Below are 27247 nucleotides of genomic sequence, written 5' to 3'. Positions count from 1 at the left end.
CAGCCTGCCGGCGCACCGCCCGGGCCGGAAGCCGCCCCGCCGCCGTTCCTCACGCTGAGGCGAGCCGTGGGCTGGCGGTCCGGCCCGCTGGGCGGTTGAGGTGGGAGTGAAGCAGTCCCGGGCACCCTCCTCCACGCCGCGAGGCCGCCTAAGGCGCGGGGTGGAGGGCAGGAGGGCGCGGGACTGGACTCACATCGCCCTTCGCGGGTGAAGGTCGCCGTCGGTTCCCGAGCGCCGGGCGGCTGCGCAGGCGTGGAGCGTCCGGGCGGGGGGCGGGCTCTTAAAGGGGCCGCAGCGGCGGGTCGCGGCGTCGAGCGGAGAACCGGGGAGAGGGAGAGGATCGCGCGCTTTCCGGGCGCCCCGACAACCAGGCCCCGAGGACAGCCGCCCGTGGAGCCCGCTCTGCAGGCAGGTCTTGTGGGCCTCCGATTTAGCGCGTTTCTCCTTATTTCCAGCCCCGGGCGCTATGGCGCACGTCGGGTCTCGGAAGCGCTCGAGGAGTCGCAGCCGGTCCCGGGGGCGAGAGTCGGAAAAGAAAAGGAAGAAAATCAGTAAAGACGCCCCGACAAGCTGCTCGGCTTCTAGATCCCAAGGCCGGAAGGCCAGCACCACCTCCGCGAAGGAGGGTGAGGAGCAAAGGGGCTGGAAGGGGGGTGCGGTAACTTCATGGAGGAAGCTGCAGGCGGCGGGGCCACCTCCTGAGACTGGCCCTGGGAAAGTGGGACTCAGCAGTGGGCAGGAGGGCGGAGAATGCAGAATTTGCATTGGAAGGTCCTCAGAATGGAGGGGCTGGGCCGGGACCCTTGAGTGTGGGTTGGAGACAGCCCTTAACCAGGCCTTTTGAGCAGCTGGGCCAGAGTGTGGGTGCTGCCTGCCTTGCTCCTGGGCAGACCGTGATCACGAGAGCCCAGAAGGTGTCTCTCCAGAGAGAGTGCCGATCCCTGCTCTGGCAAGCCCTGCGGGGAGGGTCTCACGCCCCTGTGGTCTGCCCCAGCCTGCCCTGGCCAGAGCCAGGGGGCCAGAGGTTTACTTCTTCCCTTCCTGGCCTTCCAGCCTCACCTTCTCCCTGCATCCCAGAGAGAAGCAAGCACAAGGCTCAGAGGAGACCACGATCCAGCTCCTCCTCCTCTTCTTCCAGTTCTTCTAGCTCTTCTTCCTCGTCCTCCTCATCCTCCAGCGATGGCCGGAAGAAGCATGGGAAGCACAAGGACAAGAAGAGGAAGAAGAAGAAGAAGAAAAGGAAGAAGAAGAAGCTGAAGAAGAAAGGCAAGGAGAAGGCGCCAATGCGGCAGGCTGAGGCTCTGCCTGGACCCTCACTGGACCAGTGGCACAGGGCAGCCGAGGTGGAAGAGGATGGCCCAGGTACCCAGCTGCCCTGGTATGCTGGACGGGGTGGGGGGGCCTGCCCACTCCCTGACGGCGGCCTCCCTGCCCTCTGCCCTGCAGTCCTGACGGATGAGCAGAAGTCCCGCATCCGGGCCATGAAGCCTATGACCAAGGAGGAGTGGGACGCGCGGCAGAGTGTCATCCGCAAGGTGGTGGACCCCGAGACGGGTCGCACCAGGTGGGCAGCGCTCGGCCTTGGCTGGCCCCGCACCGCTGCATTGGGAACACTGGTCCAAGAAGTGCACTTGTAGCACTGGGGGCCATGGCTGCTGCTGCTCGGAAAAGCCAAGGACGGAGAAAAGACGGTCATTTGTTATGTGACACCTTGGGCTGCTCTCCTCCTCCCCCCATGGTCCAGAATAAGTAGTTGCAGGGGTGGAAGGGCCTTGGGGCTCTTAAAAGAGCCACTGTTGGCCAGACCGATGGCAGAGGCTGGCAAGACAGAACTGCTCCCAACTGCCTTTATCCCTGTCCCCAGGGTGGGAAGCAGAGGCAGCTGCCCAGGCTTCGCAGGCTCCAGGCAGCCAGAGCCCTGCCCCGGTGCCCTCGGGGTGGTCCTGCTCCAGGCTCGGCCTCTTCCTTGCTGAGTGACCCTCTCACTCTGCCCAGGCTCATTAAGGGCGATGGTGAGGTCTTAGAGGAAATCGTGACCAAAGAACGGCACCGAGAGATCAACAAGGTGTGTATCACCCCTTTGCCCGGGGCTCCCCCCAGCTGTGTTTCTGACATCTCCCCTCCTGTCTGTGCGCTTTCTTCCCCAGCAAGCCACCCGAGGGGACAGCCTGGGCTTCCAGATGCGAGTTGGGCTGCTGCCCTGAGGGCCCGACCACGTGGGAAGACATGGCCTGGAAGCAGGCCTCGGGGTGGGTAGCAGGGAACCCAAGGGGCGCCATCTGCCTTTCCGCTGTGGGGTGCCGCTGGTCTCATCCTTCCCCCGTCCCCCGCCACAGAGCATTATTTCCAGGATATTAAACTTGCCCTGATGGTAGACCTATTCTGTGGTGTTGCTTTTTGGGCTGGAGGGGAGAGGAGGGGTTCCCAGAGCTTTTGTGGACAGCTGGAGTGCCCCCAGGTGGTGTGAGCACCGGCCCCAGATGCCACCTTTGTCCTGCTCATCCTTACTGCCTGCCAGGACCAGGTCTAGAGCCCCAACTAAATCCCAAACCTAGGGGCTTGGCTCTTAGATTCAGTTCGCTTGGGCTTGGATGGGAATCATGGCTCCACACTTAGTAGCTGCGTCCTCTGCAGTACGGAGAGGGTACTGGGCTGCTGTGAGGAGGAACTGAGTCAATGCAGGGAAAGGGGTCAGAACAGGGCCTGGCCCAAAGGAAGCCCCCCTGGGAGGGGACTGGATTTACTGTGAGTAGGACTGTCATCCGCCTGGGAGGGTCAGCCTCTCCCCACCGCAGCTTTAGCTCCGGGACAGAACACGCCCCCATCCCGTGCTCCCACCCTCCCGCCCTCCATGCTTGGTGGTTGCTGATTGAGTAAAGAGACTCAGAAGGAAGCCTTCCTGCTTCTTTAATTGGTGTAACAGACAATGACACTGTATACAGAGCACACTCAGGCCCGATGGTACGAGGACAGCAAGGGTGGGTGGGTGAGTTAGGACACTGCGCACACACTGGCCCAGAGACAGACGGCACAGGGACAGACAGGAGGGGGCCGAGACATAAAGACTGCGACGTGGCGGCGGGCGGGCAGACTGAGCCGGGGGGGTGAGGGGTGTCTCCGCTAAATTCCTCTTTAGGCATCAGAGAAGGTGGTGGGATTCAGGGGCAGCGGGCTGGGGCTCAGTCCTGGGGGGTGGGGGGCATAAGGCTTCTACTCTAACAGGCCTGGGGGGGGCTGGCAGTCAGCAGAGGCCTGCCTCACCCTTTGGTTACGATGGGTCAGGCTTGAGCTCTGCAGCTCAGCACCCGACGCTGTAAACATTTTTGGTATTTTTAAAGGACTTTGCCCTCCCTCTCTTAGTTTCTGAAAAACTGGTGCTTCCTCAAAAAAGAGAATGTGCCAAAAGGAATTTTAAGGGAGCAGAAACAGACCTAGATACAGAAAAGAAACAGGAGGGGGCTGCCCGTCTCGCCGTCTATGGCTAAGGGCCGGTGGGAGAGGCCCGGGCACTATTGCTGTTGTCCTTGGCATGGCTGGCAGACGGGCAAGGGGCGTGGAGCCGTGGGGAGGCAGCACCCACTGGAGGGGCTGAGCAGTTGCCCACACGGGCTCCGGGCAGGAGGCCTCTGGCCATTATTTGCAGGCGGGCCCAAGACTCTTCTGAGTGCTTCTGCAGATGGCTGGCCACTGAAGCGGGAGGCAAGACAGGGTGAGAGGGGACCCCGGAGGGGAGGAGGCACTGGCAACAGGGGCCCCTGGTCGGGGCTGTGATTGTCAGCCGAGCTGTTTCCCATTGGGGAGCAGAGGGGAGTCAGATATTGCACTTTTGCTGCAACAGCTATGTTAAAACTTGGTCCATAAAATAATTGTGGCTTTATACATGACACCGGAAACAACAAAAAGCTACATCTTAAATATGAATAAACCCTGAAGGTTCCATCTCTCCACACATTTTTCTCTGCACAAAATAAATAGCTTTTACCTTGTATAGAACCACTTTGCAGAGCATTTACATGACCCTTTGGCTGTACATATCTACACACAGGAAAATGTTAACATCGATCTGTGCACCTCCCTGTCCCAGCCCACGTGGCCCTGAGGCCATATCCCGATGGGCGGCAGCTGCCCAGGGATGGGGCTTGGTCGCTGGGCCCCTAGCTTAGGCCTGCCAGGCTCCCCCAGCCCACAGAAGGTGGAGGCCACGCCGAACTCCTGAGCTGGGCTGTCAGTTCTGGGGATGGTGTGAGTGGGGTGATGCTGTCCCGGCGTGCAGGACAGCGAGGTTCTTTCCAGGTGGGAATGCAGTCTTGGCTGCCCGCCCTTAAGCTAATGAAGCAAGTTGTGGCTTCTTAGATTCGGCATTAAAACGGAATTGGCGTTTAAAAAACTTAAGTGTGTGCCCCACCCACCCCAGAGTAGAAATTCAGAGGGATTAATGAGGGGTAAGTTGAGGCAGGGAGCCCGTGTCCCCCTGCACATGCAGGGGCAGGGCCCTCTGGGCTAGGGATCCAGAGCCAGGCTGGACTCCGTCACAGTGCTGGGTGTTTTCGATGTGGAGGGGCTGCGCTTCGTACTGAAAGAGTTAAGAAAAGGAAGCAGCCAAGGTTTGCTTGTTTAAAAAAACCTCATAGAAATCAGATCTGAGAAGTAGAAAGGCGTAGAAACGCAGGGGATGGCCGCAGATGGGGCCGACTGGAGGCAGGCAAGGAGCCGAAGAGAAGGCCCAAGGCTGTCCGGGCTCCGCAGCCCACATGGGGCTGCTCGGGACAGGCTCTGGGCTCCACCGGCCTTGCCCAGGGCAGGAGATGAGGGCCTTGCCCGGGGGGTGGGTGGGCAGAGGGCCGGGGCTGCTGAGGCGCTGCTGGCCAGGCCGGGCTGCAGAAATTAAGATACGGCTTTTCTCTTCTGCTTGCACAAGCATCTGCTGCCCTGGAGCCTTCTGCATGGTAACCGAGCCTGGATCAGCAGTGAATTTTCATGCACACTGAGTCTGTAGCCACAGGAGATGGAAAATGGTCTCCGCTCTCCACATCAGTGCAAAACCAGTGAGGTTGAACAGTTGAGGAACTCGAGAGTTAGCAAGAAGCAGGCTGGACCCCCAGTGGAGCTGCTACCCAAAGGGAGAGGACCTGGGCTGAGGACAAGCCAGGTGGACAGGGAGGTGGCCAGCTGGGCCTGGCCCTGCCTGGTGTCCAGATGCTGGGAGATAAATGCAGGGCAAGACATCCAGGAGTGCCTTCTGGACCAACAGGGTGGGGGAAATCCTGGTCCCTTCATCTGCCCCAGCCGGTGGTGCTTCCAGCTTCCCAGACCCAGTGGAACCGTTCCCAGCCTCTGACAAGAAGCAGGGTGGGGAGGTCTGGGTGGGCACGACCCTGGGACGAGTTCCGGGCTGCCATCCTCAGGCCCGAGTCTGTGCTTGTCCCCAGCCAAAGGCCGCGTGCCGGGCCAGGCCTCCCGCGGGGCTGGCCGCCCGGCCCTAGCAACCATGGAGACCCCGCGGCGCCTCGCGGCCGCTGGCCCTACTTGGGGCCCGCGGCGGCCCCCGGCTCCAGCCGGCCGGCCATGGCGCGGGCCCCAGCAGCCGGCGGCCACGCTCATGCTGCGCTGCCCAGCGCTCGCCCTCCGCCTGGCTCTGCGTCCGCTCGTGCCGGTGGCCGAGCCCGACCGGCTGGGCCGAGATGGTGCGCAGCAGGTGGTTCCTGGAGCGCAGGAAGTCGCCCTGGCCCGGCAGGCCGAAGCTGCCCTTGCGCAGCCGCCAGTGCGGGTGGCGGCGTTGCGGGCCGGCCGCGGCCCGGTGGTTGTACTTGAGCTGGGCCAGGTGAGCCGCGTAGCCGTCGGTGATGAACTGGGGGGGGCGACAAGGACAGGCAGTCACGGGCCCGGGCCCGCAGCAGCCGGCTCCCCCCGCCGCTCCCGCCCGCCCGCTCGCTCACCTGGCACTGGTGCTGCAGCTTCTTGGTGGGGCGCCCCACGATGTAGATCTGCATGGGGGACAGGCTGAGGGAGCTGTAGACCGCCACGTCTTTGCTGGAGCCGTAGGCCGCGTGCACGCGCAGGTGCAGCTGCGGGAGGCCAGGCGCGGGCGCGTGGGTCTCCCCGCCCCGCCCCTACCTGCCCCCGCGGCGCCCCGCCCTCGCGGATCCTCTCGCCCCGCCCTCCCCCGCCCCGCCCTCGCAACTCCTCTCGCCCCGCCCTCGCAACTCCTCTCGCCCCGCCCTCCCCCCGCCCCGCCCTCGCGGATCCCCTCGCCCCGCCCCGCGACTCCTCTCGCTCCGCCCTCCCCTCGCCCCGCCCCGCGGATCCTCGCTCCCCGCCCCTCCCCCACCCCGCCCCGCGGCTCCTCTCGCCCCGCCCTCCCCTCGCCCTGCCCCGCCCTCCCCTCGCCCCGCCCCGCGGCTCCTCTCCTCCGCCCTCCCCTCGCCCCTCCCCGCGGCTCCTCGCTCCCCGCCCCTCCCCCACCCCGCCCCGCGGCTCCTCTCGCCCCGCCCTCCCCTCGCCCCGCCCCGCGGCTCCTCTCGCCCCGCCCTCCCCTCGCCTGCCCCGCGGCTCCTCTCGCCCCGCCCCGCGGCTCCTCTCGCTCCGCCCTCCCCTCGCCCCGCCCCGCGGCTCCTCTCGCCCCGCCCTCCCCTCGCCCCGCCCCGCGGCTCCTCTCGCCCCGCCCCGCCCCCACCCCGCGCGCGCCCACCTCCGAGACGAGCAGCTTGAGGAAGTTGGCCTTGTGCCGCAGCGGGTCGTGCACCAGCCCGTCGCAGAAGGACACCACGCCGTGGGGGAAGTTGTGCTGGGCCAGCCAGGCCACCACCCGCTGCTTCTGCATGTCGGGCCGGCCCGTCACATAGATGATGAGGTAGCCCAGGTCCTGCCAGTGCCTGTGGGCAAGGAGAGCCCTGGTGTCCCCCCAACGTCACCAGCCCTCCCCACCCCCTCGCACACCCAGTCCCCACTAGGGCCAGGGAAAGGGCCTCTCGACGAGGCTCAAACAACAGGGACAATGCAGACCACGACGATGGCCCCTGCTTTCTGCTTGCACCAGACAGGCAGTGTTCTAGAAGCTCTGGACATCTTGAGCCCCCTGCGAGGTGGGTGGGCCTGGCCCCCTCAGCCCTGCTTTACAGAGGAGGGAGTCGGAGCTCCCAGCCCAAGGCCACACAGCTAGCAAGTGACGTGGGTCCTCCAGCCCGGGGCTGCATGCTAGACGTCCCTCTGCAGCTTCTCGGGATGGCCCCAAAGACTCAGCGGGACCCCCAGGGTCCTCCCAGCGGCTTCAGGAGCTGCCCGCCTGGCCACTCACCGCACCACGTCCACGGCCCCGGCCCGCACCTTGGGGTCGCTGCCCATGATGGACACGCTGGCGGCAAAGGAGCCGTCGATGCTGAAGACCACAAACTCTGTGCCCTTGGGCAGCACGGTGATGTAGCTGTCGGCAAACGTGTGGTCGCCCCTGCGGGGATCGGAGCCGTCAGAACCAACCGGAGCCCTGCCTCCTGCCCGCAGCAGGTCGGGGTCCCCAGGCAGCCACCCACCCCCCACGCACCTGACCACCATCTTGATGGGGTAGACGCCCACCCCCAGGCGCTGCGACTCGGGGATGGTATAGGAGACGCGCCCGCTGCCGTTGGTCACCAGCGTATCCAGGTACAGCCACTCGCCCGAGGGCGGCTGCGTCATGATGTGCACGTCCACCTGGAGGCCGGCAGGTGGTCAGGAGCCCGCTGCACCCCAGCCGAGAGGCAGGGGCTCCCCATGTCTCCCAGCAGCCTCACCTTCTCCCCAGTTAGGGTGACCATGTCCAGGGGCCCATACATGAACCGGCCGGTCAGCACCTGGGGGCCGTCCTCATTGGCCAGTGCGTCACTGATCCGGTGATTGGCTGCCACGTTCTGGGGGTGGGGGGGGTATGGGGGGTTGAGGCGGGCCCAGCTGAGCCACAGACGGGGTTGGGGTTGGTGCCCCCTTCTGCCCCTGGAGCTGCCCAGCTGTGAAATGGGGCCTCAGCTCCCACTGTGAGGATTAAATAAGACAGCATGCTTCCCCGAGACTCAGTTTCCTCATCTGTAAAACGGGGGTGCTAACAGTGGGGCTTTCACAGCCTCTTGGGACAGTTAAATAAGACAGCAGCCAAGGGGCCTGGCGCCCGGGGGACCCTCACCCGCAGCTTCACGTGGGTCCTCTTGCGCTGCCATTTCTCCCGGGGCTTTGACGGCGTGAACACTGACACTTCCTTGCCATCCAGCTCCAAGATACTGGAATTGTCGTGCCTCATGACCTGGGTGGGGACGGGCGGGCAGAGACCCGCCACGGGCAGATGACCTGGGGCCTCCTGCTTGGGAGGGGTCCCGTGGCCCTGGGAGCCAGCGGTCAGAGGGAGGGGCCGCCACGGCCACCCATCCAAGACTCCATCAGCGGGGCCCCAGGGGTACCTGTCTCAGCAGGAAGGAGACCGCGTCGGTGGATTCCCAGTAGCTGGCGTGGAAGAGGTGGGGCAGGGCCACGGTGGGGAAGGCCGTCAGGGCGTCCGGGCAGTACAGGGCGCAGTCGATCCGCTTCTGACCCCACCACTTTGCAGCAACTGCCGGGAGGAGGGGCCGCGATGGTCACCTGGCCCCTCAGGCCACGGATCCGCCCCTCCCTCCAGCCAGGGGACCAGGGCTGCAGCCAAAGCATGTGCTCCCCTCCCAGGCTGGCGACAGGAGGAGGCAGGGGAGACGAGGGACACCAGAACAGCCCCCAAGCAGCCCAAGGGCCTAGAGGGCAGGTCCCGGAGGTGGGCTTGGAAACTGGGGACAGTCTGGGTCTGGAAGCAGGAGGACTGGCCGTCCCTGGGCCTGTCATGCTGATGACCCCCCGGCCTGGGCCCCGTCACTACTGTTTTGGACCCCTCTTCCCCACCCATCAGACACGGGCGCCCCGTCCTCCCCAGCCTTGGGGCTTTCCTAAGGACACAGCAGGTTAAGCCTGTGGGTGGCTCTGGGTCTGCCCAACCACGAGGCCGGTGCTTGGGGTGAGACAAGGCTTGTCAGGTGCCTCCCAAAGTGGCCGGCGCCCGGGATCTGTTCTCCTGAACTCTTCCTGTCCCGAGTGATGGCAGGAGCCCACTGGAACTTTCCCTGGGCCTGGCCTGGCCTGGTTCCAGCTCCACAGGGATCCCCGTGCCCCCGGCCCACTCCGACGGCCTCCTGACCCGCCCTGGGTGAGAGTGCCCGGGCCCAGCTTCCAGTGCGTGGCAGTGAGACGTGCTTGGAGACGGTGAGTGGCCTGAGTGAGAGCACAGTGTGAGTGGGTGAGGCAGGTGTCACTGGTACCTTCTCCGATGTCCAGGCCGGGGAGGCAGGGGGCCCTCTCCAGGCTGGGGCTGGGCTGCCCAGCCTGCAAGTGGGGGCCCGGGGTGGTGTGGGGCGGGGGGGGCAGGGCGAGCTGGGACAGGCGCCTGACGCTGGGGGTGTGGCTGAGCAGCACTGGGGCCTCTGAGAAGCAAAACAGCAGGGTCAGCTCAGCCACAACGTGGCTACCACAGGGCCACGTCCACCATGGGCTGGGAAGGGCAGGCTCGCTCGCCCTCCTCTCAGGACATGCTGTCAGAGGCACCTGAGCCAGGGCTTGGCCTGAGAACCCTGACCCCAGGGGAGTGGCGGCCAGACGCATCTCAGGTGACCCCGGGCTCTGTGTCCGAGCAGTGGGGGAGGCCAGTGGGGTCTGCCCGCGGTGAGGAGACCCTCGCTGCCCTGGCTTCCCTCAGGCATGTCCTCCAGTCCTTTCGACCTTGGAGAGGGGCCTGGGCTCTGAGCTCAGCCTCCTTGTCCAGGAACAGCCTTCCAGCACCTCATGTCCAAGGCTTCTGGGGTCCCGGCCCCCTCCTCACCAGCCCACGGCTTCTCAGCAGTCTGGGATGGGGCTGCCCTTTAAAGGTCCTTCACCCCAGTGTCCTCACAATAAGGCCTCACTGACAGTTTGGACCAGAGAACTCTGTTGGGGGGGCTGTGCCATGCATGGCATTCTGGTCTCCAGCCTCTCAATGACAGCATCTCCTCCCCTGCCCCAGGAGCGGGGACGGAGCAGGAGGGCAGCCCTGGGCCTGCCACACTCACTCTGGGCAGTGCTGGACACCGTGTAGCTCTCGGCCAGGCCCGACACCTGGCTGGCGATGCTGATCTCACTGGCTCGGCGGAAGCCGCGGCCGCTGGGGGCTGTGCCAGGCGATGAGGGGGTGGCGTTCTCCTGGAAGACCGTGCCATGGGACTGGAGCACGTCGGCTGCAGGTGGGCAGGAGCAGAGACCCCTGGTCAGTGAGCCCCTGCCTGGCCTGGCCATCCCCCGGCCCCCAGAGCAGTGGGGGGTGGGTGGGGGTGGCGCGTGCCCTGCTGGTGTGGCCGAGGCCTCCTCCAGCCGCAGATGAGCGCTTGGAGGCATCAGGGCACAGCAGACCGTGAGGCTGGAGCCCAAGCGTGTCGGGCGGCCTGCTCAGGGCTGGCAGAGGGCAGAGTGCAGAGCTGAAGTGATGGAGAAGGAAGGGTGGGTGGGGGGTGGGCAGGATAGAACAGATGGACCGACAGACACAGCGGGCAGGGAGGCAAGGCAGCTGGGCCCGCACCCACCCTGGCCACACTTCTTACCCCAGACACAGCTCTTGATCTAGTCTTGGTAGGCCCAGAGGCTGCAGTGACCCTGGTCAGCCTGGGTCTGGCCCCGCCCCTGGGACACGAACCACAGGGCTGTGCGTCTTTGTGGGGATCCCTACCCTAAGGACGAGAGGCCCCCTCATTGGCGGGCCCTATGGAGCCATCCCCACTTGGTGACTGGGGACTAGGCAGGTGTGCGGGTGCCACCCAGTGCACCTGGGCTGGGGACTGAGCTCGGGGAGAATGGGCTGGGCTGGAGGACCCCCGTCTGGGCGGGGTGCAGGAGGTACATGGAGAGGGAAGGAGTGGGGCCCAGAAACTCCAATCCAATCACTGGGACCGAAGGCTTCTCCTGGGTAATGGGGTGACAGCTAGTTGGCTCAAGACCTTCCCGACTCTTATGTCTGCCCCTGCCGACCTCATGAGGACGGACAGAGCCCTCGGACTGTCACTGACCTGCCTCCTGGCCCTGGGACAGTCTCTTCCCCTCTCTGGGCCCCTGGCTCCCCTTTGGCCTTTGGGTCCCTCCCAGCTCTGATCCAAAAGTGCAGAGGGAGGAGGCCGCCAAGGCTACCCTCCCAGGACCTGTCCTCTGGGGCCCGCAGTCCTCGCCACCCCAAGGTCCCAGGAGCCCAGGTGGCCAGGGAGGGCGTGCAGGGGTGGGGGGTGTTTCCTGAGGACCAGCGTCAGCCAGCGAAGCGGACACCACAGCGAGCAGGGGTTACACACACTCAGCACAGCCCGGGCTCTGGCGGGGCCCGTCCTGCCCGCTGGGCGTGGGCACAGGGATGCTGGTTTCCAGGAAGCCGTCCCCGTGTGGGAGGGGGGCCAGGGGCCCGCCCTCCAGGAGCAGCTCGGGGTTTCTCTGCACGGTCTCGACTGGAAGCAGACGGGGAGAGAACAGAGAGGACAACAACAGGCACTTGTGTGGGCACCATCCCACATGCCCCGACAGGACACACGTGACTTCTGACGACCAGGACACGGCAGGAGGCCTGGACACACGCCGGAACCGGGGTGGGAGTGGTGGGCTGACGGGGTGCTCACACACTCAGGCCCCCCACCCGGATGTCTCCCTCCACCCGCCTGCACCCACCACTCCCCACTGCTCACACTGGCTTCCCGGAGGGAGGCTTGGGGTGGCTGCCTTCCTCAAGCAGCCCAGTTCAGGGTGAAACCTGCTCGCCTGCCCCTCCTGGGCCCTTAGCTCCGCTTACCCAGCGTGGGAGGCTCGGGGGGCAAGGAGGGACGATCCTGGCCCCATTCTGGCCACTGGCATTTGTGCAACCCCAAGCAAGCCTGGTGACTCACATCCTCCTCCGAAAGGCAGGACCAGTATCCTACCTTGCCGGGCCCCGCAAGGACTAAATGCATCGGGCACCTCTGCAGGGTGTCCAGCTTCTCAGGGGCAGCAGTACATGGCTGTTTCCTGCCCCCGTTGCAGTGAACGGCGGGGAGCACCCTGGCCTGCAGAGCTGAGGAGCAGTGCCAGCTCCCCCCGTCCCTGTGCAGGCCCCTTACCCAGCAGCGTGGAGCAGCCGTCCCCCAGCGGGTAGCGCTGGTAGCGAGGGATGCTGAAGGGCGGCAGGGCACGGAAGCGCCGCTCCAGCAGAGGCTCCAGGCGTGAGGCGGAGGGGTCCGCGGGGTGGAACAGGTTGTAAACTTGCTGGCAGGCGGGCCGCAGCTGGAAGACTGAGAGCAGAGTCAGAGGAGTAAGTCCAGAGGCTGGAGCTGAAGCCACCCTAAGGAGGCACAACTAGCAGGTAGGGGTGGGGCTCCAGGGACTGGGTCCAAGTCATCTTGGACACAAAATGTGGAGAAAACTGAAACTGTTTTAATCAACTTCGGATTGATTTGGTTGATTGTTCTTCTATTAACCAAATATTTCATTAATTGAAAAAGCTGTATGCTTCAAAGAAGATATACAAATTGCCAATAAGCACTTGGGAAGATGCTCAACATCATTAGCCATTAGGGAAATGCTAATCAAAACTGCAACGTGATACCACTTCATACCCACTAGGATGGCTATTAAAAATTCGGATAATTTATTGGCCTTTTGTCTAAGACCAAGTGTAAACAAAGAAAGTGTTGGAGAAGATGCGGAGATACAGGAGTCCTCACACATTCTTGGTGGGAATGTAAAATGGTGCAGCCAGTGGGGAAACAGTTTGGTGGTTCCTCCAAAAGTTAAACAGAATTATCATATGACCCAGCAATTTTGCTTCTAGGCATTTGCCCCAAAAAACTGATGGCAGGGACCTGGATATTTTTCATGCAGCAATATTCACAACTGCCAAAAGGAGGAAGCAGCCCAAGTGGACATCAGTGGGTCAAAGGGCCAACAAAATGTGGGGTATCCACAAAACAGAATATTACTCAGTCGTAAAAAAAGAATGAAGCTCTGATATATGCTACTACATGGATGACCCCTGAAGACATCTTGTTGAGTGAAATAAGCCAGATACAAAAGGACAAATTCTGTATGATTTCACTAACATGAAATAATAAGAATACGCAAATTCATAGTGTTAAAAAGTAAGATACAGGTTACCAGGGGCTGGGTGAGGGTAGGGGATGGGGAGTTAATGCTTAACTGGTACAGAGTTTCCAGTGTGGGTTCGGAGTTTGGGGTGATGGAAAGGTTTGGAAATGGATGCTGGTGATGGGAGCGTGACACTATGAATATAATCAACGCCACTGAATTGTAGCCTTGGAATGGTTAAAACAGGAAATACTATGTTGTACATGTTACCACAACTAAATATTTAAGAAAAATCCATAGAACTGCACAAACCAAAGAGTGACCCCTAATGTAAACTACTGACTTTAGTTAATAATACACTATAATAATATTGGTTCATCAATTGCAACATATGTATGTAACACAAATGCAAAGTGTTAATAACAGGGAAACCTGTGTTTTTGTGTGTGGAAGGGTATACGGGAACACTGTACTTTCTCCATGATATTTCTGTAAACCTCTGACTGCTCTAAAAAGTAAAACACACACACAAATAGGAATATACGCCCTACTTTCTGTACTTTGCCTTTTCCCCATATAACACAAAAAATGTTGGGAGTTTTCAGCGTCAGCACATGCAGCCCTGCCTCCCTCTCATTAGCTGTGGCAGGACGCCCCCCACCGTGTGCCTGGGCCGTAATCGACTCAACCAGCCCCTCTGCCCACGCCCAGGGCGGGAGGCTCTCGCCGTTACAGACGCCGTTGCCCCAGTATCAGAGCCCTAAGCCTCTGTGTGCACACGCGAGCGTCTCTAGGATAAATTCCCGCAGCGGCTGCGCAGGTCAGGCTGGCACAGCCACGTGTGAGCTTGGGACCCGCCGGGCGCCCACGGCTCTCAGACAGGCATTTGGACCTCTCGGACCCTCGGTCTCCTCCTCTGTAATAGGGGGTGTATGTCCCGCGGGCCCTGCCCGGCTCCTGGGGGGGTCACGGGAGCTCCCTGGCGCCGACGGGGTGGCCCTGAAGGGGCAGGGAGGGGCAGTGCTCGCAGGGGGCGCCCCCGGCGTGCGCGGCTGTGAGAAGACTCCCGCATTGCTCCCTGAAGGAACGTGGCTGGGGCAGGAGGGTCTCCCCGCCAGGAGACCCCTGGGCCCCATCTGAGCCTGGGGGTGGGGGGTGGTGCCTCCCTCCCTGGACCTGAGCCCCCCCATCTGTGAGTGCAGTGGCCTCTGCTCCTCCGGGCGCCCTGCCCCGCGGAGCCCTCACCGTCCAGCGTGGGGATGACGGTCTTCCTCAGGGCCAGGACCAGCCCCAGCGGGCAGCCGAAGAGGAAGAGGTCGGCAATCTCGAAGTCCAGCCTGCCCAGGGCGCCGGCGCTGTCCAGCGCGGTGGGGCTGCTTGAGCGGCGGGAGCCGGGCTCGGCCCGCAGCACGCTGGCGTGGAGGCTGGGGGGACGCGGCCGGGTCACCCTGCGCCCTTCCCGGGGCGGAATTCCCCGCACCGGGTCCCCGCCAAGGAGCGGCGGGGGTTCTCCCGGCCCTGACCTGCGGGGACGGCTGCCTGGGGCCTGCTGGGACACCCGGTGACAGAGGCCCCGTCCCCTCAGTGACCGTCCTGGGGCTGCCTCGGGTCACTTCTGCAGTTCTGACTCTGCCGTCCCCACCCCCACCCTACCCCTGGCTCCAAAGGGCCCTCGGCATATAAAAATAGCAACTGCCTCCTCCCAGCCTCCTCCCCTGGAAAGCCCTGGACCATTCTGGACTCCCAGGACGGCTCAGAGAGCACCTCAGGACCCCCAGCGCCATCGGCACATGGGGCAGCACACAGGGCCTGCCGGGGGAAGCTGGGCCAGTGCCCGCCCTGGACTCAGGGCTGTTCCTCCCTCCCGGAGCCCCCTCCTCACCTGGACAGGAAGGCCTGGTGCTGCTGGATGGTGTCCAGCTCGTAGGTGGATGAGTCGCTCCTCTTGCGGGGCAGCTGCCTCTTGGGGTCATCGGTGCCGTTGCTGCGCGGGATGTCCACGTTGCTGCGGCTCAGGTGCCGGCTGCCCTCCAGGCCGGAGCCGCTCGCCCCGCTGCCCCCACCGCCGCTGCCGGGGCCATGCGCCGAGTCCACCAGGATGTCCGGGGACAGCAGGTCAGTGTCCTGGAACAGTCCCCCCCAGGCTCACTGCAGGTGGGCACTGGCCGGGCCCTTCCTCCGGGTCTGGGGGCCGGCCAGCCTCTGCGCCCAGGCCCAGAGGGGACAGCACCTCCCCCACGCCCCCACTCCCCCCACTCCCAAGTCCTGACACCTTCCTCTGGCCGCCTCGCCACCTGCACCAGCGAGTGCTCTCTCGGAGCTGCCTGTCACATCCACTGTGTGCCGGGCCACTGCCACCCCGCAGCAGGGTGACCTCGGCCGTCTCTCCCCAAGCCAGAGACTCTGCCTGTCACACCTCCCAAGACAGAGCCACACCCACATGCACTTACACACATATGCACGTTCACATGCACACACCCACCTATCCCAATCATACACACACACACACACACACACACACACACGGTCCAGGTCCTCCTCTGTCTCCGGGTGAAGCCGCTTGTGCTCCCAGGCTCCCACCTGCCCCCTCTACCTGTTTCTGCCACCTCTGGACACCTGTGCTCAGCCCCTCTGCCCTTTTTGTTCAGAGGGGGAAGGAGGGAGACGAGCCTCCAGCTTCATCCCGTGCGTGTGCCTGACACTTTCCTGCCCCTCACATGGAGCAAGCATGCATGCCCCTCAGCCATGGGCAGCGGCACCTCCTGTAGCCTCGGCACCTCTTGGGACGGGCTCTATCCTTTTCTCCTCCCCTGGGCAGCAGGAGCTGGGCCTCGGCTGTGGCTAGTGCAGGACAGGTGCCCAGTGTTTGTCCAGTGAACAAATGGAGCTCAGCAACTGCAGGTACTTCCTGCAGCAGGGAATGGAGCGGGGCTGGGGCGGGCTTGGGAACTGCTCTCTGAGATTCTCGGCTGCTCTGAGCTAAAGGGAGATGCACCGCATCCTGGGGGGACGCAGAGGCAGGGGCAGGCGGGGGCGAGGCTGCGGGGACGGCTACCTGCACGCTGACCACGCTGCCCCGGCGGCTGCTGCTCTGGCTTTCGGACACCGTCTGGCCGCTGTAGCATAAGGCATCGAATGCCAGGATTCCCCCGACGCAGTCCCCGATCAGGCAGACCTGGGGGCAGGGGGGCCAGAGACTGAGTGCCTGCCCCGCCTCAGGCCAGCCACCCCGCCAGGCCACCCCAACCCCTCACCCCCCAGGACCCACCTGCCCGTTGAAGGTCACACCCTCCTGGGACTTGATGAAGTCCCCGTAGGCGAGGTTGGCCCGCTGAATCACCGTGGCAACCGCCTCCTGGTACTGGGGCGAGGAGGTGGCCAGCAGGGGCAGGGCGGCCAGGGGGATGTGGTCCTGACTGCTGGACAGACAGCCCTCATCGTGGCTGTAGGGGCTGAGGCTGGGGGAGGGAGGGCCGGTCAGGGCGAGCAGGCGGCCTCGGCTCAGCCAACCCTGGTCCCCTGGGCCAAGCAGCAGGGCAGACGGAGGCCGCCTGCCACCCACCCTCTCCTCCCCCGCACCCCCTGGGCATCTCAGCCACTGATGCAGCTCATGGGGACACTTCTGGACCAGAGTCTGGGCAGGCACGGGGCCACAGGGCGGGCGAGCAGGTGCCTGCCCTTGGGGATCACCCTCTTGCTACCAGGACCCTGCGGCTCACAGAGCACTTCACGTTTTCCATGTTTTATCTTGGAAGTGAGCCTTGACTGGGTCATCACCCCACATTGCAGATGGGGAAGTGGAGGCCGAGCATTCCCGTGAGCCTCTCCTGACTCAGCTCAGCCCCCTGCACCTGGCTGTCCTTGCTGCTTCAGGGCAGAGGGGGCTGGACAGGGGTGGCACTCACTCGGAGACAAGGGCAAAGGCGTCGGAACAGATGGGCGGGCAGGGCACCAGGCGGATGGCGAGGCGGCCCAGGGCGCTGGGGTAGTGCACGCGCATGACGGTGTCGAACACGCTGGCGATGGTGTTGGCGTCGCCCTGCTTGGCGCTGGGCTCCCCGGCGCCCGTGTCCAGGATGGTGCCCCCGTGCAGCACCAGCAGCAGCACGTGTGTCTTGGAGGGCGGCACCGCCAGCGGCTGGCTGGCCTCGTCCTGCACGGGAGGGAGGGCGGGCGTGCGTGAACTCGCTGTGGGGATCCTGTGTCCCCCCACGGAGAGGCCCCGAGGGGGAAGGGGCTTGCCTGGGCCATGCGGCTGGGCAGCAGCAAGTCTTAACTGCCCCTCGAGGACCCTGATTTCTGCTACGTGGAAACGGGGCCTGCTGTCCAGCTGCCTCCAGCCCATCTCTGTAGAATCGTGAGGCTGGGACTGTCCCTTGCCTCCTCGCCGCAGCCCTACTTCCGCCTGTCGGCCGCGCTGGGGGCACAGAGAGGAAGTCCATTCCTCCAAGCTCACAAGCCCCACTTCCCATCGGGGAACATGGGCAGCGGCTTCCTGTGCCCACCCTCTGCTTTCCTGTGTGGTTTGCCTTGCTGTAGGCAGACGGGGCCACTGCTGGCTCAGAGGTCACTTGGATCACAGGAAGGATGGGGGGGGGTGGCCCTGGCTTCTCTGCAGGTCCCAGCTCTTTCTCCTCTATGTACACACAGGGCACCTCCCCCAGCCCCCAGATCACAGGGCCCCACATTCCTGGACTCTAAGGCCAATGTCCCAGGAGCAGTGGTGTCTGGTGGAGTGGGGAGGGCAGACAGGCCCGTCGTCTGAACTGCCTTTTATAAGAGGCAGCAGCACTGGGGGAGGGGAGGGCCTGGCCAGGCCTGTTGGTGAGATCAGAGTGAGACCCTACACATGGACGTATCTGCATGGAGCAGGGAACCATTCCTTTAAAGGGAAGGAGGTGGTGGCCCAGAGAGGCCAAGGACCTGGCTAATGTCAATGTCACACAGCGCGCAGTGACGAGACAGATGGGAACCCAGAGCTCCTGCCACCGCTCTGGGCTTTTCCTGCCACACCAGGCTGAGGCCCATCCCCAGGGCCTTCCCACTGAGCTTCCCCAGGGGCCTCCAATGAGTACTTGCTGTGTGCCCGTACTATGTCAGGGGGCATGGGGTAGGCAGGGAGGTTAAAGTGGGGGTCCTGCCCCCAGGAACTGGGGAGACAGACTGGGGGTTAAGTGAAACGGAGGGCACGTGGGGGTGGATGGTAGGCAGCCCTGAACTGGACACCAGTGGGTGGAGGCTGGGAGAGCAGTGGGCAGTGAGGGTGCAGGATCCAGGAGACTGGCCGGGCAGCCAGGGGAAGGTGGGGGACAGGCTGGGATCAGGGGCCACAGAACAGCAGAGGGGCCGAGGGAAGGCAGGGCTGTGGGTGGGAGAGGTGGGGGAAGGCTGGTGGGCCATGTTCGGGCCTGGGGGGAACGTGTGCCCAGTACAACTTGGGATGGACATCTGCCCCTATGAGGTCTGCTGCACCCCTGGGCAGCCTGGGCAGGAGAACTCAGAGCCCAGAGCCCCAGGCCTGGCCGGGACTGCCAAGGCCTGCATGGCTGGTAGACAAGGCAGGGTGGAAGGGCTTGAGAACAAAACATCCCTGGTCAGGGGAGTCAGAGTCCCCCTTCTCCACCCCTGGGGCCTGCCTGGGGCACGCCTTCCCCACACTCAGCCTGCTTCCACAGCGACACAGCCTGGCTCAGCTTGAGACGCCAATTTCCCCAGCCCCTGTGGGAGCAGGGCCTGGGGAGCAGGGGTTAGGGGTGAGGCGGCAGCCAGCTGGAACCCATGGGTGCCGGCTCTGGAGAGCTCGGGCTTCCTGGGGCCCCGGTCAGTGTCTCTATCAAGCCGCCCCTGCCCACAAGGCTGGAGACAGGCTGTGTCTCGGGACGCCAGCCCATCGTGGGGGTTCTTGAGAGCAAAGGAATCTGGCTTTGGGTGGCGCCCCAGCATCAGGCTGGGCCTAAATCCAGAGGCAGATCTCGAGCCTGTGCCCCTGTGCCCCCCGGGGGGCCGTCAGAGCTGTGTGCACTCTGGGGGCATGGGGAGCTCCGTGCCTTTCCTTGGCCATTAAGCAGCAATTAGATTCAGACTCCCCTCACCCCACTTACCCCCTCTAGAAAAGCCCACTTCGTCCTCAGCACAGAAGGCCCAGGGGGTGGGAGGGTGCTGCAGGTGCTTCTCCCCCCACCGAGGCCCAGCCCCTGGAGGTCCCGAGCCCCCAGGGCATGCCGTCTCCACCAGCGTGGTCTGTGGGAGTGGGTGGGCGACAGTGGGCCCACCCGGCACCTGCCCAGTGCAAACAGCTCTGACCGCCTGGTGGGGTGGGGGAGGCAGACGCTGCCTGCAAAGAGTCCCTGAGACGGACACACGGCAAATCGTCCAGCAAGCTTTATTGGACACACTGAGCGAGGCGGGGTCTCGCTGGCCGGCCCACTCTGCCACCTGCTGTCACTTCTGGCTAGGTGGCTCGCGTTGCCTCCCCTTCCATCTTTTTCTCCTCAGGCACAGCAAGCAGTGTGGGCAGAGGATGGAGAGCTTATTTTTGATCTGGAATTTACAAGTTTCTCCTTTTACTTTCCCTTGGGTGGGGCCTGTCTGGGGCCTTCCAGTGAGGATGGCCTCAGTCCCTGGCTCTTGGGGAATATCAGGGGGGCCTACGGGGTCAGCGAGCCTCCTAGCAAGGTGGCGAGAAGGGCCCACCGAGGCCAGGCCAAAGAAAGCATCCGCCATTGGGAGCATGTGCAGTGCCAGGTTCTGCCTCGGTGGGCCCCTTGGTGGGCACCTCTGCAGCCTTCCCCTCCCTGGCAGCCCTGGGAGCTGCGGGCAGCACAGCCTGAGGCTCCCGCCCCCCATGCCAGGTACCCACCTCGATGATGTTCAGCTGCTCCACACTGGAGGCCACACTGAACTTGGGGGCATTCTGCCTGTACAGACCATCTGCAACCAGAGTTGGGGCTGTGAGGCTGCCATGGGCCTCCCCCCTCCCTGGTGCCCCCCAGGCCCCCAAACCCCAGGCCTGGTTACCCTGAGTGTCCTCCAGCTCGGGGCTCTCAATCTTGTCCATGAGGTCATTGGAGTTCCACTTGGTGATGTCCTTGGGGAACATTTCCTCCGTGTCAGACAAGTCCTCTGGAGAAGAAGGGTGGGGGGTGGGTTTCAGCAGCCTCCTCGAGGGGAGCCGGCAGTCCAGGCGGCCGGAGACCAGGAGGGGCCTGGGGTGGCCAGAGCACCCATGCTGACTCTCATTTCTCCTTTGGCTGGAGTTCGGAGACCCCTGGTCCTGAGTGCTGGCCGGGGGGCGGCCGTCTGAGCTCAGGCCATGCGTGGCTCCCTCCGCCTCCAGCCGTGGGGTGGGCAGCATGCCCAGGCCCCAGACCCTGTGGCTTTGCTGCTGTGGCCTGGCCAGGAGGGGCAGGTGCCACAGAAGCCCTTTCTGGCGTTTGGGGAAGGGCCCAGGTGCAGGGCTGGTCCAGGTCCCCTGGACCCAGGACAGAATCAGGCGCATCGTCTGGCCCGGACACGCATGCCTCAAGTTGTCTCCCCTTGGGGCCAGCTGGCCAGGTAGCTATGATGTCGTAATCCTGCAGCCCCTCTGTCCATGCAGGGCCACCATGATGGGCCCTGTCCCTTCTGAGCCTGTTTCCTATCATGTTAACCGAGGGCTGCTTGGGTACCAGCCCTGCTGGGGACCCCGTTGCCCCCAAATCTACTGGCCCCTCTTACTTCCTCGGGTGGGACGGCCAAGGGACAGCGCCAAGGAGTTTGTATTTGAATCTTTCTGGTGTAGGCGACCCGACGTGATAGACGTTCACTCTGCTTATTTTGGCAAAGTGGGAAGGGGGGCTTTCCTACTTCTTTGGGTTTTATTAAGTTTCTACATTAGACATGTATTAATTTAATAAATACAAAATAAGGCAAAGATGAAAAGTTATAAAGTTATAACAAGTTGTGCTTTTATAACGCAGTTTCTGGAAGAAAGTTCACCTGTGGGCAAAGGCCCTGGTCTAATCATGGTTTGGAGGGAGCTGGCCCCCTGCCAGCCCCACTGCACGTCCTGATGTCCCTCAGGGGGAGCCTGAGAACCCAGACTCAAGGAGCGGGCCTCCTGTGGCTTCAGCTCATCTTCTCTGCCCCCACACCCGTGCCAGGGTGCCCACCCAGGACCTCTCCCAGGAAGGCCCCGGGACCGCAGGGAGCCGCCTACCGTGGGCGTCGAAGAACTCGTCATCGGAGCTCTCATCCGAGTCCCTGGCGATGCTCTGCATCCGCCACTCCGAGATGCTGTGGCGGGAAGGACTGGCTGGAAAGCAAAACCCCGGATGGGCCCTCAGCCGGGAGCTGGCCGAGGGGGCAGCTGTGGCCCCCCAAGGGGAAGGAGGGAGAAGAGGCTCTGCAGTGGGCAGCACGTGGGGAGGTGTGGGGGACCGTGCAGGCCGCAGCGGGGGCCTCCTGCAAGGACCAGGGGGGAATGAGGGCAGGGCGGCCGTGGCTCACCCCGGCGGGAGCAGCTGGACCCGCCAGCCCGCCCGCTGCAGCTGCCCATACCCCCGGGGGGACACGCGGGCAGGAGCTGCGGGGTGGGAGCAGCCCCTTAGGCCCTCCCAGGAGAGCCTAGTGCGCAGAGGAGTGGGGGGTGCCGGCGAGGGGAGAGGAACAGACACCTGCACCTTTGAGGGTATCTTCTCACAGTCTCAGAAAGCAAAGCAGCCAGCTCCCGAGTGCAGCCGGACACGGGAGGGCTGGACTTAGAGACCCAGCAGCCCCCCTCCACAGCACTTTCTCAGAAACGCCTGAGAAAGGCCTTTCTTGGGGTGGGGGGAGCCCGGCAGGCCTGTTTGGACTGGGTCCCTTGGGAGCAGAGGCCCCTCTGCAGCAGGGGTGGGGAGCCCACCCAGAGCCCCTCACTTCACCCACCGCCTACCCCCGGCTCCTGAGCGGCGGCTGCCTGGGCCCTGGGAGGGCCTGGGCACGGGGGTCCAGCCTGGGCTGTGCCGCTGAGTCCAGGGAGCCTGCTCTGGGCGGCTCCTGCGCTTTACTCCACCCGTGGAGGGTGGGCCCCGCACCAAATGAGAAAGAGGACAGGAGTCTGACCCCCTGCCGCTTAGCCACAGGCTTAGCCCCACATGTCCTCAAGCAAGAGTACGTTTGCCGTGCTGGAATCCTCTAGTCCGGTGTGGGTAGCCTTGGACAGGGGAAGGCCCTGTCTGTGTCCGAGCTGTACCAGTAGAGGGCAGGGATGGCAGCCCAGGGAGAGGTGGGCTGGGTACCCCACAGGGCCCCCGCAAACCCCGACCTCCACCCCATGGTGCAAACTCACCTCCTCGCCTGGATGACCGCGAGGACTTGGAGGACGTGGACCACTGCTTCCTCAGGCCCCGCCCCACCAGGGGCTCCCCGTTGCTGCTGCTGGGCTCCGGGGGCTCCCTGGAGGCCTGGTCCTGGGCAGCGTCCTCCGGGGTGCACTCCACGGCCTCGCCGTCCTCAGTGAACTGGGCCATCTTGCGGGAGAGCATGAGCTGCGCCTCCTTCTCCAGCTCCCGGATGTTCTCCATGCTCAGGCCGTACCACTCGTCCTGCCAGCACCAGGCCTGCCGGTGGGCCCGCACCATCACCCTCCGCAGGCCTGTGGGCCCGCCGGGCACAGGGCAGGAGAGACAGCGTGGGAGTCAGGGCCGGGGACATCACTGTCCACCCGTGCCTCAGCTTCCCCACCTGCAAGAGGAGGGGATTGGGGCCGATGGTCCCTAAGGGTCTCCGGCTGGACTGAAGGGGTCCCCCAGGTCACATGTCTGATCAGAGGAGGCCGCTGGGAGATGGGGGCTGAGACTGGGGCACCCCAGAAGCCCCAGAGGCTAGGAGAGGCCTCAGAGGAAGCAGCCCGGGGGTCACCTTCACTTTGGACTCGTGGCTCCAGAACCGTGAGAGAATAGAGTCCTGTTGTGTAAGCCACCCGTTCGGGGTGCTTTACGATGGCGGCTGTGGGAAAGCAGGACAGTTTTTAAGCCACACTTAATTTGGGGGGGGATTCCTGCCTTGGGGCAGCTGGAATATGGTTTCCCAAGGGTCTCCTGTCCTGTCTCTGCATCCGGGACACTTTTCCTGGCTACTTTCCCATGGAAAATCAAGTCCCGACCAGGTTAGTGGTTCTTCTTTTCTTTACTACTTTCAATAGAATACATTATTCCTACAAAACAAGCCACTTAAGAGACACAGAATTATAGAACTGGAGGGAGAGAAAGCCAGGCAGGGGACGCCCAGGGCTGGGGACGCCCAGGGCTGGGGGTGGGAGGGGACTGGGGGAACTTTCTGGGGTGGTGAAAGCTGGCTGTGATGGCCGCATAGCGCTGTGAATGCACCAAAATCCATGCAACTGTTCTACAGTGGCGAATTGACTGGCATGTTACATTATGCCCCAGTAGAGCTGTTTAAAATTTTTTTTTTTAATTAAAAGCGTCCACATACACACTGCCCAGCTAAGGCAGACAACACCACTGGTCACCGGGAGCCCTCTGTACAGTCCCTGATCCCACTTTCCTCCCACCCCAGGAAGCGGGTCCACTCTGAATCTGTGTGTGTCGCTTGCTTTTCTTTATGATTTTATCACACACACACTATTTTCTCAACAGCGTCTTGGGTTGCTCTGTACCCTGCTGACATGCTGTGTGTATTTTTCTGCCACGTGCTTTTGGAGTGAGCTTCACCCACGTCCACGTGTGTGGGTCCAAGCCTGTCAGGCTCACCGCGGGATGGTGTCTACTTGTTTGAAATGCCACGTCTTATTTATTGCTTCTCCTGCTGATGAGCTTTTGACTCTGTTTGTTTGTTCATTTTGCTGTCACCAACCTGCAGCTCTGAGGGTTCTGGAAGGCGTGAGCTCCCCTGGGACAGCCCCGCTGGGCCTCAGGGCTGGCCCCTTCGCTTCCCTGGGCAGTGCCAGATGACCTTCTAGGCTGGTCTCTAGTGACCCCTGCCCCCGTGCCCCTCCTTACTTCCAACTCGAGGTTTGCTCAGGCCACTCTACAGTGCAATGCCCTCCTTGCTCCGTCCCGCTCATTCCCGAAGGCCCACTATGGATGCCTTCCTCCCAGCCCTGCCGCTGGGACGGAGCCCTCCTAGGGCTGGGACCATGTGCGTCCCCCACCCAAGCCCAGGGGAGTGGCCTCAGGCAAACCACAGGCCCTCGCACAGCCTCAACGTCCCCTGAGGGCTTGACCCCATGACCTCACGGCTCCCCCACCATAACCCCACTCGGGGACAGGGCCTCCTCAGCTCTACATCCAGGGCTGGGCTGTGGGGGGACAACTGACGCGTGAGCCAACCTCCGGGTGTGAGCCTCCGAGGCCACCTGGGAAAGGCAGGCCCGGCCCAGCTCACCTGGGCTCACTGCCCATCCCTGTGCAAATATCGAAAGTCTCAGCCGTCGTCCCGCATCGGCAAGGTGCCCTGTGCCATCCTTGCTCTGTGCCCACAACCATGTGCTGAATGGGTGTTGCTGCACCCACTGTACAGATGAGGAAAGTGAGGCCCGGAGGGTAAGGTTTGCCCAAGACCATAGAGTTAGAGTTGGACTTCAAAGCTGTGTCTCTCCGCAAGCCCTAGGCATCTTTCTGGGGGGAAAACTGATTTTTGCAGGGGTGGCGTGTGCAGCCAGGGTCTCTGTTGCTGTGTGGGGCCTGGGGGTGGGGTAGGGTGGGGCTGGCGAGAGAAGGCGGGAGAGCCCCAGCCTCAGGGCGTCTGCTGGGGGCTCCGGGCTGGGACAGGTCACGACCACCGACATGCTCAGCTTCTTGGGGACAGAGAAGGGCAGTGGGGCAGGCCGGGGCCCGGGTCTGGGGAGCCCTCACCCCTACTCCCGCCCACTCTGCTCATCCAAGCCCCCCAGTCACCCCAGAGGTTGGTGTTTTAGACATGGGGGATCCGGCGACTGCAGGGCAAATCCCTTCCCTGAACCCACAACCAGGAGGGGCCCCCCGGGCTGTCTCCAGGACATGGCGCCCCTCCGCCTGCGGCCTCAGGGCTGGGGTGAGGGCGATGCACGCGGCCGGACCGAGCATGCCAGGCCATGTGGGGGCTGGGGCGGGTACCCCCCCCACGGCACAGGACCTTCCTTGCCCACCCCACCATCTCCTGCGCCTGCTGGCTGATGCCACGGGGCCCTGGAGAGTCCCACCCTCAGCACAGAGCTGATGATGCCACCATGTGCTCCCCACATGCTGCCCCGTCCAACCCCAGGTCCCCACCCCTCGATGTGGAAGCCAGGCCTTTCCCAGCCCCCCGAGCCCCACTGTCCACATCGACCCTCCGGGGCCAGCCGTCGCAGACCCCGAACTCAGCTGCTGAGTGACACACCAGGGGCGCCCCCCACCCCCGCCCACTGAGGCCTACATCCTCCGCCTGGACGCGGCGGCAGGAGAGCTGGGTGCAGGCCCAGCCGTGCTGACCTGTGGCCTCTGTGAACAGGGGTGACGGTGCCCGCCCTCGTGGGTCACCATGAGCTGAGGTGAAAGCGTGAAGGCCACCACGAGTGGAGTGATTCTGTATGTGTCTAAATTAAGCGGCCCTTGCTCTTGGAGTCTAAAAGGGTCTGCCTGGGTCAAGAGCCTCAGGGCTGGGGACAGGTCCCCTGGCACTAATGTCACCCCAGTGCCCCGGGGATGGGGTAAGGAGGGGAGGACTCTTGGTGAGGGGAGGGACCAGGTCAGCCCGCACTGGGCCAGAACCCTGCAGGCACCCATCCTGGGTCAGATGCAGTGATGTCTGAGCCTGGGCAGGGGTCTGGGCCCCCCTGCGGCAGAGGGAACAAAGCCCCAGAGCCGGGAAGGCTGGCCTGGGCTCCCGCCCTGGGCCGCAATGGGGCTTGGTAAATGCTCCTGGGCGACCAGGACAGACTGCGGGGGGCAGCCGGGCACGCACGCTGGGTGCTCCCAGGAGTCAAATGGAAACAGCCCTGCAGCCGCCGGCCGCCCGCTCACCAGTATCATGGATGAACCTCTCGATCTTGGACTGCATGCCCCAGTAGCGGAACTCCACCTTGCACAGCTTGTAGGCGCACATGACAGGGAAGACGTCCTTCTTGTACTCCTCGATCCAGTTGTCAGACAGGGGTCCCCGCTTGGTCTTGGTTGAATGGAACAGCCTGGGGTCCTCTTCTGTCTTGTACTCGTTGGGGGGGACGGAGTCCTTGACGATGTCGATGAAGTCTGTGGGAGAGGCTGCGAGTGGCCACTTCCGCCCAGACCTCACCCCAGCCCCCCGTCCAGGCTGCCCCCTCCCCTCCAGCCCCGGCCAGGCTCCGGGCCTCGATGTGCCACGGGATAGAGGAGGGGGTGCTCTGGGCAACTCTGACCTCGAGCCCCCGATGGTGGGGCCTGGTCTCATCCTGGCCTTTTCAAATCCTTTGCCCACAACCCATGTTTAACGTGCATTCTAGCACTTGCCAAAGCAGACGAATACAGCGACAAGCTAAGGAAACTGGATTTCCATGGAGGATATGGGATGGGGGAATGGAAGAGAGGGCTGGAAAAGCTTCTAGGAAAAAGGGCCGTTTCAGCTAGAGGAGCAGGACCTAGCCTAGCAGGGGCAGCCGCACTGCGGGCAGCACTGGGCCTTGATGGAGGGCTGGGGGAGTCGGGGAACCACCGAATGTGCGTTGGGGGAGGCGGTGGGGCTGTGGGTGCACAGGCTGGCTGCATCACGCTGGCTAAGTGCCGGAATGACACCCCAAGGGAGAAGGGGGACCAGATCAGGCCCGGGTCCAAGCAGGAGGGACGCAGGCAGCCTGGCCCGTGAGGAGAGCCCCTCTTAGGTCAGAAGGGAGTGGGCAGGGGGTGGCGTCTGAAGGGGCTGGGAGGCAGGCCCGGGGAGGGAACTGGGGTGCAGCGCGCAGGCCTGGGGGCTGGTGGGACCTGCAGGGGGGTGACTCTGGGCAAGGCGAGGACCAGGGCACCTTTTGTCACATGCCTCCTCCACAGGGGTATCTTAGGGGCCGCTTGTCACCTCCCCCAAAGGCAAAACCACGGCATTTGCTTCCCAGACCAGGTCTAGGGCACGGACTCGGTGAGAAAGGATCCAGGGAAGGGCTTTTGGCTGACGCCCATCCTGCTGAGCAAGTGGGGAGATGGGCCTGGGGTGGCCCTGCTGGCTGGCACCC

At 63.5% G+C, this 27247-nt stretch overlaps 2 protein-coding genes across 3 annotated transcripts in view; one reads left to right on the top strand and one right to left on the bottom strand.

Moving 5' to 3' along the window:
- Positions 1 to 2380, top strand: ARL6IP4 (ADP ribosylation factor like GTPase 6 interacting protein 4). 2 transcript variants are annotated; one of them, XM_037816984.1, is made up of 6 exons: positions 1 to 100; positions 456 to 626; positions 1054 to 1362; positions 1447 to 1564; positions 1996 to 2065; positions 2148 to 2380. In XM_037816984.1, the coding sequence occupies exons 2-6, from the start codon at positions 467 to 469 to the stop codon at positions 2202 to 2204; spliced, it is 714 nt and encodes a 237-aa protein (XP_037672912.1). In that variant the 5' UTR covers positions 1 to 100; positions 456 to 466; the 3' UTR covers positions 2205 to 2380. The 2 variants fall into 2 exon arrangements, with proteins under 2 accessions (XP_037672912.1, XP_037672913.1); XM_037816985.1 differs by having other exon boundaries at positions 27 to 626; positions 1078 to 1362.
- Positions 2381 to 2890: 510 nt separating this feature from the next.
- The window catches only part of PITPNM2 (phosphatidylinositol transfer protein membrane associated 2), a 135504-nt gene continuing 111147 nt past the window's right edge, over positions 2891 to 27247 (bottom strand). Inside the window, 24 exon segments of the mRNA XM_037816803.1 lie at positions 2891 to 5573; positions 5575 to 5614; positions 5616 to 5848; positions 5937 to 6065; positions 6689 to 6872; positions 7295 to 7444; positions 7538 to 7686; positions 7767 to 7883; positions 8153 to 8269; positions 8424 to 8572; positions 9306 to 9467; positions 10089 to 10253; positions 11349 to 11498; positions 12141 to 12311; positions 14350 to 14528; positions 14987 to 15228; positions 16160 to 16279; positions 16373 to 16562; positions 17010 to 17257; positions 19964 to 20034; positions 20122 to 20226; positions 21302 to 21397; positions 22415 to 22720; positions 26070 to 26297. Of these exon segments, the coding sequence (XP_037672731.1) occupies positions 5523 to 5573; positions 5575 to 5614; positions 5616 to 5848; positions 5937 to 6065; positions 6689 to 6872; positions 7295 to 7444; positions 7538 to 7686; positions 7767 to 7883; positions 8153 to 8269; positions 8424 to 8572; positions 9306 to 9467; positions 10089 to 10253; positions 11349 to 11498; positions 12141 to 12311; positions 14350 to 14528; positions 14987 to 15228; positions 16160 to 16279; positions 16373 to 16562; positions 17010 to 17257; positions 19964 to 20034; positions 20122 to 20226; positions 21302 to 21397; positions 22415 to 22720; positions 26070 to 26297 (3752 nt within the window). The 3' untranslated portion in view covers positions 2891 to 5522.

Source organism: Choloepus didactylus, chromosome 23, assembly GCF_015220235.1.
Source record: "Choloepus didactylus isolate mChoDid1 chromosome 23, mChoDid1.pri, whole genome shotgun sequence".
NCBI lineage: Eukaryota > Metazoa > Chordata > Mammalia > Pilosa > Megalonychidae > Choloepus > Choloepus didactylus.
Note: the sequence above shows the minus strand (reverse complement) of the source record. Positions and strands in the feature narration are given on the sequence as shown.